General features: G+C 41.6%; 1 protein-coding gene across 17 annotated transcripts in view; it reads right to left on the bottom strand.

Moving 5' to 3' along the window:
• The window catches only part of ABI2 (abl interactor 2), a 108,687-nt gene that overhangs the window by 61,788 nt on the left and 32,218 nt on the right, over window positions 1-14,681 (bottom strand). For all 17 annotated transcript variants that reach the window (XM_037912417.2, XM_037912413.2, XM_037912410.2 and 14 more), the window contains one exon: window positions 1,475-1,642. In XM_037912417.2, coding sequence (XP_037768345.1) covers window positions 1,475-1,642 — 168 coding nt within the window. The remainder of the gene's footprint in view (window positions 1-1,474; window positions 1,643-14,681) is intronic.

The following is a 14,681-nucleotide window of genomic DNA, read 5'->3' as shown; positions in this document are numbered from 1 at the left end:
ATCCTTTTCTATCAATCACAAGCCAGTAGGTCTCTGATAAACCTGTAGCATGGACTCAACCCATTCTGGTGGCTGGAAGGCAGAAGAAGCATTTTTGTCAGTTTCACTATAGCCCACTGGTTCTGAATAGCAGCAGGTTTTATTCTGCTGCCAACAAAGCTACAAGCTACTTGCAGATTTAAGACTTTGTTGGACAGAGGGGGAAAGTGATGCATGTTTGTGAGATAATCTTCATAAGCACAAGGGCTAAACACAAAATTTTTTAAAATAAAAGTTGCGAGCCTCTAGAAGTTGATGATACTCAACCTGGGAAAGCTTCACAATCTAATGGCTTTCTCAAGTCCTGCTTAACCACAAGGTCTATGTCACGTATGAGTCCAACTTTACTTTCACATGTTTCGAAACCAGAAGAAACACTTTATTTCATGTCATTTGAATTATATGTAAATAAATATATAACTGATGTCTTGACCAAGCAACATCTTACTTTGGCAACACTTCTGGAAAAGCAGGCAGATCTCAAGATTCCTCTCCCCCACAGAAAGTTATATGATCTTTCTATCATCCGCAACACTAAGTGTTGACCTGAATTGCCTTTGTAAACAACACTAAAATGCCAAGCACATGTAGACTTGCAGGAGGAAAAGGGAAACCTGAAAGAGAGGATACTAACAGGAACCTAGAGCTGTGCACATTTCACAGGAAAATACTCTACTCTGAGTGCTTTTCAGCATCAACTCCTGTACTTCATTTTGTAAATAAGTAAATTGATTATTTTCAAATACCTGGTTTTACATTTTACTTTATAGCTTAATTGTATAATTATTTGAATTTACTATGTGCCATAATCAATGTCAAGAGAAAACTAAATTAAAACACAGTAAGTTTAAAATGGACAACAGGAAATGCTACTTTACTCATTAACAGGTAGAAACTACTGTTACAAACAACAAGATTCAACACAGAACAGAAAAAACAGCATCTGTATTTACACTAGCTAAATATAAATTACAGGGACTATCAAACCTCATGCTTCAGGGTATCTGTAAATTAATTACCAAATAGGGGCTGGAGAGATGTGTCTCAAGGCATAGCATTATCCATTTTGCCAAATGCCTTATGGGATTGTTTGCCTTCATCTGAAATATGGACTAGACACCACCGACAGACAGCCACGCTGGGACAGTCCAATGATCCATCTAATATGCTATTCTATATAAATTTCTTAAGATAAAAAATTAAACAAAATGTATAAAGGCAAAAAAATCTGATAAACATTAATAATACATTAATATAATAATTATCTAAGTCAAACATGCGAGTCAGGTGCAGTAGGATGCCCAGCTGTTTTAATGCCAACTGTCTTTTCTTATCCACACTATGCAGCATAACATCAGATAAACCAAACCCTTGTTGTATCTCCTGTACGATTTCAGTAACACATACGGGATGATATAAGTAAAAACTGTCTCACTTGTGAAATATGGTTGATTGAAGATTCCATGCGCCGAAGCTGGGATGCCTGGATATCCAGCATTTGGAGAACATTGTTGGCCAAAGTGTTGATCAGATAAGCTACACTTGCTAAGGACTGGGTTGTGTAGGCTTTGGTTTCTTCTAAGGCTCGCTGTTTATCTGCTGACTAAAAGCAGAAAAAAATCCATTTATTAAAGGAACTGACAGACATGAAGATTTGCCATATGAATTGCATTTGCATCCCTCTAAAGGATAGGAATTTCTACAATTCTACAAAATCAAGTCTAACTCATTATATATTAAAATTACTATTTTTCTTCACCTAAAATTCTTAATTACCCAAAAAAGATTAAGTAACGGTTCTAGTCAGAGTTTCCTGTTTTTGCAATGAAAGGAAAATTTTTGAAGCTGTTATATACTATCCTGTCTCAAGAAACCATTAAAAAATACACTAGTACTACTACGAATGCTTAGTTCTTATACATGGGCTTGGCAGGATTAGGTTTAAATTGATATATGTCAGCAAATGTCAATTTCAGCTGATACACTGAAATGGACAAGAACATATCCATCAGCAAGAGTCATCACAAGTGCAGCTACCACCCTTCCCCTCTACGCACCTTGCGCCTCCAGGGATCGGGCGTCACTAGCCCTGCAGCAGCACAGAAAGCCCTCTGAAGCCCCACTGTCATGGGAGCGACTGAGCAGGGCTGTGACAGCAGAGCTGCAGAGGGTTCCCTGCACAGCCACAGGGCTGATGATACTGAATCACTGCAAGTCCAAGTTGCAGGGGAAGCTATGGTCCTGGCAGGGCAGGGCAGAGATCCCCACCAGGGCTGTGAGGAGGAGGATGGTTGCAGGGGAGGTCACCCGGCTGCTGAATGGTCTCCCCGGTGTCTAGGAGTTTGTCCTCCTGGCAGTCCCGGCCAGGGGCATTTGCTCTGCCCGGCCAGGACTGCAGCCTTCCCTGCACTTTGTGCCTGAAGGGTGTTGCAGTGCAGGGAGCCCTCTGCAACCCCTGCTGGAAACTCCCTGCAGTTCTGATGCCACCACTGCCCTAACTCCCACCCTTAATTTCCTGCAACTGTGAAAATTAAAATTGTTAAAAATCAGGGGAAATTTTTAAATAAATATCAACATCAATCATCAAAATTGCAACAAAATAAAAATCGAATTCTGCCATGCCTACTTCTAAAGTGCTTTTCATCAGTAGATCTCAAAGCGCTCACTGGTACTTAAAACATAAAATTTCCGCAATATTTTTAAATTCATGATTGTTCATTTATCCATTTACACATGCAAAATGCTCATTACAGAATTCCAATACTGCTTGCTCAACTTTGTGTGCTTTATTTAGATCTTGCAGTAAATGCCTGAAATAATCTGCCAAATAGAATATTCAGTGGTTCCAATTATTCAGACCTCAATGGGCTTTAAAAATGGGCTGTAAAATGGAAATGAGTTTTCACAATGGATGAACTGTAATTGTTTTCCTAAAACGGTAGCAAAAATATTACCATACTAGAAAAATCACTTTAAAATGATTAAATTAGTAGTAGTACATTTTATAAAAAACCTTAATATTCCTACAAGTTTGAATACAGGCAGTAGGACACATCTGGTTCCTGAAAATCGCGTCTTAAATCGAAACATTGTAACTTGATTTTTCCATAGGAACAATGTCTGATCGAGCGGCGCAAAGTCAAAACTGATGTCAAAGTCAAAACTGACATCGGAAAGTCGAAACAGGATGTCAATTTACAAACGTCGTAAGTGCCATTCATCGTAACTTGAATGTTGTAAAGTCGAGGACTGCCAGTACTCTTCACTCTCCCTTTTTAATCAGTCCTCACTTTGTTCAACTTTCAGACAACTGGACATGAAAATCTGACACTAAAAATATTTAGGATACCAAACCAGCAGATTGCTGTTTTAAAATATTAACACAGGCAGACATTTTAGAACAGATTTAGAATTAATAACTTGCTAAGAACTCAGCCCTCAAGGTTCTGCTTTTCTCCTGGAACAGCAGAGGACATCACAAAAACCTAAATTAGTTCAAGGAATACAGTTAAAAGCATTGTTTAAGAAATGAGACATGTCAACTGTTGCAAGAGAAACGAATCTGAGATTCTGAACTCTAATCTTTCATGTTAACATATGCCAAAAGATAACAGCCTTTGATTAGACAATGCCTATTCTCACAGCACAGCCACAAAAATAGCTCTCAGTACAGGTACCTTGGTTCTACTATGATTTCAAGTTATTTCCCTTTGTTCGTGCATCAATATCAGAAGGTAACTGAGAACCAGGACACGGTCTATATTTGTTTCTACAGCATCCAGCACAAAAGATCCCTCATTCTGATCAGAGCCTCTGGGCACTACAGTGCTATAAATATTAAATAGGAAAAGGGATGTCAGCTGCTGCTCAATCACACCAATGACTTTGTTTCCCAGCTCATGGTCAAAAGGGAGAAAACACTGGCCAGACAGTTTTTTGCCCATCCAGCAGCCCCCAGCAATGGCAGTAATTGACTAATATTTGACAACTACTATGAAAACAAGGTGGGGTCCCTATGCAGAAAAACACCTTGGCAAAATGCCCTCTCCCCAACTTCCCCTCCATTATGACCAGCTGATGGGAAGTGGGTAGAATGCTGTCTCTGGACCCTACTTAGGGCTTTTCATATCCTTTGGCTAGTGTAAGTCTTATGTACTTGAAGATCCACACCAACCCACCCCAAGAGAAAAGGACAGGACAGGACAGGAAAGGGAGAGAGATCTGTCTTCTTTCCCCATTACAAAGTCTCTTGGCTGCTATGGAGAACCACCTTCTTCCCTACTCCATTTCCCTGTGAATGACATCGGCTCAGTTTTCCCAAGCGCATGAAGCATTACAACTGATAAACAATCAGACAATTTCACAACTCAAAAGGCTTGAGAATGGCAACAGTGAAACGGTCTGTAATCCTATTAGTTTTATTCTGCAGCATCTTGGGAATTCTATGAACAGAACCAAAAATGCCAATTTGAATCTACACAGAGATCGTTCTGGCCAGCTGACATTAGAAATCTCCGAATGCAACAAGGATTTTCAACCATTTCACAATCATTAGCAGGAAAACTTTTTCAGAACAAGAGACAGGCAATTTATTGTTTTAAAAACAGCAAGCCTGTGCTATGACTCTGTTGTAAAAAGAAAAATGCATTAATCTATTTTATATTCAGAGCCAGCCCCCCAGTTGGTGTAGACTGATTAGCTCCAGTGAAGTCAGAACTATGCCAATCCATACCAGTTGAGGATCTGGAGCTTAGGACTTGTCTTCACTCAAGTTCTGCAACTAACCCAATCCCCTCCACGCACAAAAATCTGTAGCTTGAGTTAAATGGTGCTTTAAACTCAAGCTAGATGGCCCGTAGAGGGAGTTAGTGCTGAAGCTCAAGTGCTGGTGACTCTGAAGTAATGTAGTAGTGATGCAAAAGACCAAATTACAACAAAGTCATCATCTGCTAATTCAATTACTCTGCAGTTGAGATGTTTCAGTGTGATCCCTCTCACTAAGGACTTGTCTAGCCTTAAAACGCCACAGCGGCATGGCCACAGCGATAGCGCTTCGGCGTAGGTAGTGTCTACAGCGACAGGAGTGATTTTCCCGTTGGTGTAGGTAATCCATCTCCACACCCTGTACGACGTAGTTATGCCAAATTAATTTTTTAGTGTAGACCAGACTTAAGTGGAGTAACTCAAGGCTGATCTACACTGAAAAGTGACACTGGCATTGCTACGTCTCTCAGGTGCAGATAAGCCGACCTAAGCTATGGCTACACTAGAGAGCTTACAATGACGCAGCTGCACCGATGCAGCTGTGCCGCTGTAAGCTCTCTAGTGTACCTGCTCTCAGCCAATGAGAGAGCACTTTCCATCCACTTAATTAATCCACCCCCAACGACCAGCAGTAGCTATGTTGGCAGGGGAAGCTCTCTCATGACATAGCACTGTCCATACTGGTGCTTAGGTCCATGTAACTAATGTCACTCGGGGGTGGCTTATTCACATCCCTGAGCGACCTAAATTATACCAATATAAGTGGTAGAGTAGACATAACCTAAGTCCCTGTGTAGACGGTATTAGGTCATAATCCATGGAAGAATTCTTCCATCAAACTAGCTAACGCCTTTTAGGATTACCTATGCCGACAGAAGAATCCCTCCTGTTGATGTAGGCAGCATCTACACTGAAGCACTACAGTGGCACAGCATCTTATATGTAGACAACCTCAGTGAGCAAACAGTTGCAATGAAAATAACTCCTCAACACTGAAATAAAGAAAGCATTTACACATTTTATATTAACATTATCTTGTAACCACTTTAAGCACAGAAACTTTGTAATATAATACATGCATTTTTGCAGGCCATCTGTTAATCACAGTATTTTACTCAGACCCTGAAATTCTTTGAAAGAAAGCTGCACATATTTTGTTTGGCATAGGAACCTGAAAGCTCAAAATTTTCACATGTACAGTATAACCTGCAAAATGTGCTGCATGTGGAAGTTAATTAAAACTGGCATTTGAGCTTACTATTATCAGCCATCTCTTTGAAAAGCGCTATTAATGACAACATTCCAGAATAACTCAATTTACATCTCTCTAATATTTTGTAGGTAAATTTGGGTTTCATGAAAGTGATAGAAGCTAGCAGCTTTAGGCGTGGGCGAAGTATACCGTGAATCAGCCTTCCAGAAGTTTCCTCACACAGCTATATTAAGAACACTCCATCCTAAACTCAGATTTGTAATGATGAAAAATGGAGAGTAGAATGAAACCTAGCCATCTTTTACCTCTAAACATAGTATTCTTTAAACTCAGATCTCCAGAAGAAAAGGCTATATCTATATCTAACCGTCATGCAACCTTTTCTCCCTTACATCACAGAAATCTAGGACTGGAAGGGACCTCGATAGGTCATCTAGTCCAGTCCTCTGCACTAAGTATTATCTAGACCAGTGGTTTTCAACCTTTTTTTTCATTTGCAGTCCCCTAAAACATTTCAAATTGAGGTGCAGACCACTTTGGAAATTCAATCTGTTGTCCGCAGACTCCTGCCACAGAAGTTTTAGACTGAAAACTGACTGAAAAGAATTCAGCTATAAATACTGCATGTGCTCAGCACAGCATTTGACACAGCATGAGAAAGGGCACTAAACTGTGGGCTTCTCTGGTAATGACAACAACACTTTCAGGTTTTGACCTGTAGGTGGGGCATTCGCATACTTTTCACTGATCAGAAAAACAGAATGCCTTTGGTGGGATCCAAAACTTTATTTTAAGTCACCTTTTGCGGACCCCTTATACATAGCCTGCAAATCCCCAGGGCTCCACAGACTAAAAACTACTGTTCTAGACTATCCCTGACAGGTGTTTGTTTAACCTGTTCTTTACAGCCTCCAGTGATGGGGATACCACAACGTCCCTAGGTAATTTGTTGCAGTGCTTAATTACCCTTACAGTTTTTCCTAATATATTAACTTAATATAGATAATATATATGAGGAAGTTTTTCCTAATATATAACTTAAGTCTCCCTTGCTGCTATGTAAGTCCATTACTTCTTGTCCTATCCTCCAGGGTTAAGGAGAACTATGTACTTGAAGACTGTCTCCCTCCCCCAATCTTCTCTTCTCCAGACCTCCTATTGACAATTTAAAAACTGTATTAACTGTTGCCACCATGCTTAAACCTGTCAACTGACTTAAAACAACAAATGTTCCCTCATAATTTGCAGTATCACCTAGGTATCCTATATATAAATATAGAGGTTATGCCAAAAACATAAAGTCACATTACTAAGCTATCAGTCAAAAGCAAAGTTTAAGCATTGTCACTCTTATCAAATCATTTCTGATTTTTTTAATCTAAAACCAGATTGATAACTCTGAAGATTGAGGTCCACTGTTTATCCATAAATACGTCAGGTACACAATCTCCACTAATATACTTCAAACCTGACCTAGAGGGACCACCTCAAGGGTAAAATGGTAATTTAACCTCTGTGCTCACCCAAATCCTTTACTCCTCTACCAAGACTGCTAACAAAGGCACTGACCTGGCTAGAGTCAAATTGGAGACAACTATACAATACAAAACCACGTTACATATATTTTTATTTGTGAGGGACAATACACACAGGGCTCTAGTATAAACCAGCACAATGGGGATTCTTTATTTAGAGTGCAGGCCGATGACCTGTAGCTCTCTGGTTCTCAGACTGAGAAACACAGTTTAGGCAAACTGAGTTGTGACACTAACAAGCATATGTCCTGGATTACGCATCCTGGGATGCGCTGTATACACTGCAACTCTATACACTGCAACTCTCCCTCATTTAAACTAAAGTAAAAAACAAAAAACAATTAAACTTTATCCTATTTGTGAAAATGATGTACACCTATTAGGGCTGTCAATCGCAGTTTAATGCCTGCGAATAACTGAAAACAAAATTACACATTAATGCGTTTATCGCATACCTCTGGGCCGGGAGGGTGGCATCAGCAGTGAGGGAGCTGAAGCCCTGCGCTCTGAGCCCCGAGCTTCTATTTGAAAATATAGAAAACATCCAAAAATATTTAAATAAATGGCATTCTATTATTGTTTAACAGTGTAATTAATCACAATATTTTTAATCTCACAATTGATCGCGATTAATTTTTTTAATCGCTTGACAGCCATAATAAAAATCACAAATGTCCATATCACTCTGTGGAGTCTTCTCCTTTATCATCTTGTTCCACACTTTTTTCCAGAAGCAAAATGACACTGATGACCCTGAGCAACTAGTGGTGTCAATATGAAGCTTTAGTTGGAAGTCAGAGTTTCCTTATACCATGTCAAGTGGTTTGGGTATTGCTAAAGCAGTTGGTGCTAAGTGTCACGTATCCAAAGATCTTTAGTAAACCTATGTTCACATTGTGACCATTTCCAAGGTTTGAGGCTGTCTTCGGTTGAAAAATCTGTGTGCGCCTTGTACTGTAACACACCACTTTACTAATGCTGTCTTTGAATAGCGCTGTAACTTGCAACTTTCACAATACATTTAACAGCATCAGGAAAATTTGACTGTCCGTTCAAGTGTTTTATTTTTGTCCAGAATCAATCTGTCATCTTGATCAATCATTACCTGGACAGAGATGTTGCAACACCGATTTCAGTCAGTGATGGTGTGAAATATTCTTGTCTGTGTTATGTACATGCCTTTTTCAGCTATGCTGGAACTGTTCAGATATATATGTTCTGGAACCTTTAGGTTTTGTGGCATCTTCATGCTGGGAGAGTCAGTATCATGCAAAGTGGTCTTGCAGCAAGATCTATAGATTGCTCCTCTAGCTGGACAGGAGGAATGTTCTTCTTGAGAGTAGATACCACTGCAGTTCTGCCCACCTTAACAGTACATATCATGCTTTCAGCTGAGACCCATAGTCATGGCCTCATTTGTTACCTTTAAGGTTTTACCATTTAAATTGTGTTGGATTTCAGCCTAATACCTCAGTAACTGATGCTTGTAATTCTGACATTTCAAAAGTATAATGTTAAGTAGATGCTTGAGCATCACAGATGTGCTTCTCGTAAGGCTCATCTTCACAGCCTCAAAGAGGTGCAGTTTAGGACTATTTGATATCTTCTCTCTGCCAACATTAGCCAATTTACAGGTGACAGCCTATACAGACAGTGTGTTTAGTGTCTATCCTGTTGGTTGCCTTACTTGACAGAATACACAAATGTCATATTCAGTGGTTTTCTAGGGAGTCAAAGTATTCACTGAATTTAGATGCCACTACATAGTTTTAAGGTTCAAGCAGAATGTAAGTGATGTCATGTACCTTATTCTTTTGCACAACACAATATCATGGCTCACTTTCAGGCATCATTACCAAAAGAATATTAGGAAGTTTTCAACACATTTGATACACTCTCACATACGGGTATAATCAAATGTGGGTTCATAGTCTACCTCAAACCTTGAGAATGGTGAGAGCCAAATGATAAACTATAAAACAAGGGGAAAAAATAACTATTATTCAATCTGGTGGTGGTGTTCCTCACAATAGAGAAGAAACAGGACTCAGATGTAATAAATGCAAAGGTGATTATTTAGGACACAGGCCCAGCAGCTCACTAGCTTTCTGCCAAAGTGAGGAACACATTTCGTGCTATAGTATTATGACACTAGATTTGCATAAGATTTGGTCCAGCCTGATGACTATACAATATATCTATTATCAATCCCAAGTCACTCCATGCCCCAAAATAAGAGTTTGCAAAACTGTAATTTACTATGGAAAAATGCGAAGTTTTACAGTTAGTAACAACAGCACTAACGAAACAAAAAAAGTAGATGCTGTTGCCTGGATAGCTGAAGTGCAGAAAAAAGACAGGGGAAGGTGAGAGAAGACCTGACTAAGTGACCTCTCAAAGGAACAAGATAGCCATATCACTGACATTTGCCTATAAATAATGACAGGTGAAATGGCACATAACTCTCAAGAGCGGTGATGAAGCCTGTGAGCCATTGTGTAACAATCATGAGCAATTCCCTATAAAAAGAGGAAACAAAGGAGCAACTGAAATGTTGAAGGTAAAATAAGAGGTATATGATGAAATTAACACAATTTCACTTATACAGCTTAAAGACACAAGACACGATAGCTCTATAAAAATTGATTCAGAGAGGATTTAAAATAAGATGGAACACATCGTTGAGGTTGACCAAGAATGGCAATGACAAGGACAAGTAAAGCTGCACAAGTATGAATGACAAAGATGAATATATAAAGAAAGCTCTTATCAGTAGATGCACAAAACCACCAAGAGAGATCACAGAGGCCTATCAATGGAAATGTTGAAATTAGATAAAACTCTGGTAAATAATGGATTTTGCAGCCATGGTCACTTCCTACCCAAACTTAATTTTTGTGATGATTCAATCACTGGACATTTTCACAGTAAAGTTAGTCCGAGGTTAATCCAGCTGGAAACTCTGGGCTTCTAAACTGCTAAAAACAAACTGTCACCTCTGAGTGCCTGATGCTAGCAGCAGTCTCAAATTAAATTTGAAAACTTTTGCTTAAATATATTTTATAGTTGATACAGGCAAGAACAACTTTTGCAAGGTTATCTGTCAGGTTGTTGCAGTGCACAAAACAAGTGTAGTTTCTCTCTCTGGAGTTTTGGGAAACTTGAAAGGTATTAATGTACAACTAACCGCAGCTAACAATAACCAACATATTTCTTACAAAGAATCACAAATGTAAATTCTCTAATTCAAGTCAACACATTTCACAAGTGTCATTATAGGCATTATAAAGTGCAGTATGTTAGCACAATAATATTTAGATGTCATGAGTAGAAGCAGAAGTTCAACAGGTCAATATGGGATTAATTCCATTCACAAATGAAGTGTCTGGAATCTGATAATCCCTTTTTCCAACACATACAATGACCTTCCATTAACTCCTACAGCCATGTTAAAAACACGATTTTTAGTAGTGAAACAACAAAACCCATATTTTCTCAACCAAACACTGCAAAATCCTTAAGTGAACCCCTCAAAAGAACGTGCAATGAATCAGACTGAGAAGCTATTACTTTCTCTTCATTACTGCAAAAGGAAGTCCCACTTGTGGCTTCTGTTAAGCCCTGGAAAGCAGAATTCAGATTTTTACAGAAGTTTCAAGACAAATGTAGTGTTCTAGCAGCAGGGTTCCCCTCCGTCTGGGTCCGTGGGAGGCCACACCACCTCACTACACACCTGTGCATCGCCCACTGTGGGGAATTAGCGGGGCAACAAGAGTCTCTAGCTCAGGCCTGTTTTCAGGGGGCAAGCAACAAACATAGTTAAATAGCCCTGATACTCAGTCAGGGCAGGGAAATAGGAGTCTAGGGTTCAGGTCTGTGGTCACGGCCGAGCAGTGAACAGATAGATGGCCCAGGCCCCGAGTCAGGGCGGGGCAACAGGAGTCTGGGGCTTGGGCCTGTGGTCAGGAACAAGCAGCAAACACAATCAGGGAGCCCGAACCCTTAGTCAGGGCTGGGCAACAAGTGCCAATATCACCAGGACTGGCTCTAGGCACCAGTAAAGCAAGCACGTGCTTGGGGCGGCACATTTCCAGGGGCGGCACAATCCGGTCATCCTTTTTTTCGGGGCAGTTGCGCTCTCGGAGCTGCGCCACTTTGACAGGGCAAGGGCGCCACACCCCCGGCCGCAGCAGGAAGGGGAAGCCCCAGCCCCAGGATGCTGAGTTGCCAGGGCCCAGCCGCCACCTGGGGAGGAGAGGGCGAGTCCTGCCGGGGAGCCAGGGCTGCGCCACCTCATCTGCGCACTGGCTGCTGCGCTGCCTTGTGCCACCCCTTATATCGGGGCTTCTCTGTGCGGCCGGACGGGGGAGGGGGGAAAGCCCCTGCAGGCACTGGGAGAAGGTGACATCACTCCCTCTGCTTCCAGGGCCGCCTGCAAGCCCCAGCCCCACCTGAGCTTGGGGCAGCAAATTTTTTGCTTGGGGCGGCAAAAAACCTAGAGCCGGCCCTGAATATCTCGGGCCTGTAACCAGGGTGGAGCAGCAAGGGGTTCGCACATCCTATCTCCTGCGGATGGCCGACAAACGCTGACTCCGTGGCCGAGAGAGGGGGAGACTGCCACCCCAGGATTAGGGTGGCAGGGGGGAGCAGGCCCATCCACTCCACTGCTTCCCGGCCAAGGGCCCTGCCAGTGGCAGACCAATCTGTCATTGGGTCAGCAAGGATCCTGACCGCAACATGCTGACCTAACTTCCAGCAGCGCTGCAGCCAGATTAGGGTCAGCTGCCCCGGGCCACTTCCGAACTCAACCTCAGGCCCTCCAGATCATCCGGGTAGAAGGCCTGCGGTAGTCCTGGCCACTTCGCCGCGGCTGGGTCAGCAGGCGGCTCTGGGCAGTTCTCAGTTCCACAGGAGCCTGTGGCAGTCTCCCAGCTCGGGAGCAAGCAGGAGGCGTCTGGCTCCTCCGGCGGCTGCCCTCCAGCTGAGCTCCCAGGCCCGCCTTTTATACTTCCTGTCCCGCCCACTGAATTCTGGCAGGAGGGGTGAGCACAGCCTGGCTCCACCAGGGCTCAGTTAAGGGTTCCTCTCCCTCTGCGTCCGTGGGAGGCCACACTGCCTCATTACAACATATTCAAGCCATCTACTAAGGAGAGGTTTCAGGGTAACAGCCGTGTTAGTCTGTATTCGCAAAAAAAAAAAAAAAAGGAGTACTTGTGGCACCTTAGAGACTAACCAATTTATTTGAGCATAAGCTTTCGTGAGCTACAGCTCACTTCATCGGATGCATACTGTGGAAAGTATAGAAGATCTTTTTATACACACAAAGCATGAAAAAATGGGTGTTTACCACTACAGAAAGTTCTCTCCCCCCACCCCACTCTCCTGCTGGTAATAATCCAACAGAAGAGTGGGTTGGGGGGGGGGGGGACCTGGATTTGTGCTGGAAATGGCCCAACTTGATTATCATACATATTGTAAGGAGAGTGATCACTTTAGATAAGCTATTACCAGCAGGAGAGTGGGATGGGGGGAGAGAAAACCTTTTGTAGTGGTAAACACCCATTTTTTCATGCTTTGTGTGTATAAAAAGATCTTCTATACTTTCCACAGTATGCATCCGATGAAGTGAGCTGTAGCTCATGAAAGCTTATGCTCAAATAAATTGGTTAGTCTCTAAGGTGCCACAAGTACTCCTTTTCTTTCTACTACGGAGGTTCAAACAAACTGCAATATTCAATAAGCCTACTTTATTAATACATTGAAATATGGTGACAGGTTTCAGAGTAGCAGCTGTGTTAGTCTGTATCCGTAAAAAGAAAAGGAGGACTTGTGGCACCTTAGAGACTAATCAATTTATTAGAGCATAAGTTTTCGTGAGCTACAGCTCACTTCATCGGATGCATTCAGTGGAAAATATAGTGGGAGATTTTATATACACAGAGAACAATGCCACATTGCTTTTTGGCTGTGTTTTTGGAAGAACGGTCAGGTCCTTACCCAGCCCTTTCATTTTTAAATGTTGACAAACTCCCTGGAATAAGTTACGAGATGCCTAATGAAAAAAATCTTTGAGTAGACAAGGCAATCTTTTTTAGTATAATTGAATATTTTACTGAAGTTTCTTTTACTAGACATATGGTATTCATTAGCCCAACCATGTATTTTCTGAGGACCTTCCGTGAGCTACAGAAAATGACAACGAACAGAGAACTGAAAGTCACTAGTTCACTAATTATACCAGGATAACCAGAAAATTAGATATTAGAGAAATTGGGGAGCAAATATTTAACAATTTTTATTAATGAGGTTTGCTCTGGAATTTCTCCCTCCCACACACATACACACCTACCTGATGTGTATGTTAGAAGTCTCAAAGGTACCAAGGATCATCAGGAAGACAGGTAGCAAGCCAAGGTTGATTTGTATTGGCCAGTCACCTAAAATATCCCACATTACAAAGCATCTTCTCTGCCCAGCCAAAAGAGTGAGTAAGCTTTTCTGCCTTCAATGTCATCTGAATCCCTCTCTCCTGCCAAGTCTCTATCAGAGAGCACCTAACTCACTGTTCATTCAAAAATACCACTTCTGTACTTTGATAGGTTAAGTATTGTGTATAAATATGAAGTCACTGGAGTCAAATACTGGTATTTTAAGATCCAATAAATCTTAACAAAAAAGGGGAAACTAGGATTACTGTCAAAATATCATGCTTCTAAATATTCAAAAATTAACCCTAGAATCCCCTTTGTGCTAAGATTGATTGGCATCTTCCATAGCCATTAAATTTGGCCTAAAATATCAAGAATCATTGTATAACCTTGTAGATTTATGTGCTCATTTATTTTTCCAGGACAGAACACTTCACACTACCACAAACAGAGATAAAACGTATAAACTTAATTTTGCATAGCAGCTGATTTCATAGAACAAGAGTTCTCAAACTTCACTGCACCTTCTGACAACAAAATTTACTACACAACCCGGGGGGCCGGGGGGGGAGGGAACCAAAGCCAAAGCCCAAGGGCTTCAGCCCCAGGTGGGGGGCCTGTAACCTGAGCCCCACCACCCAGCACTGCTCAGACTTTGGCTTCAGCCCTGGGTGGCGGGGCTCGGGCTTTGGCCCCAGCACT

The sequence above is a fragment of the Chelonia mydas genome, chromosome 11 (assembly GCF_015237465.2).
Source record: "Chelonia mydas isolate rCheMyd1 chromosome 11, rCheMyd1.pri.v2, whole genome shotgun sequence".
Taxonomy (NCBI): domain Eukaryota; kingdom Metazoa; phylum Chordata; order Testudines; family Cheloniidae; genus Chelonia; species Chelonia mydas.
This window is presented reverse-complemented; position numbering and strand designations above follow the sequence as displayed.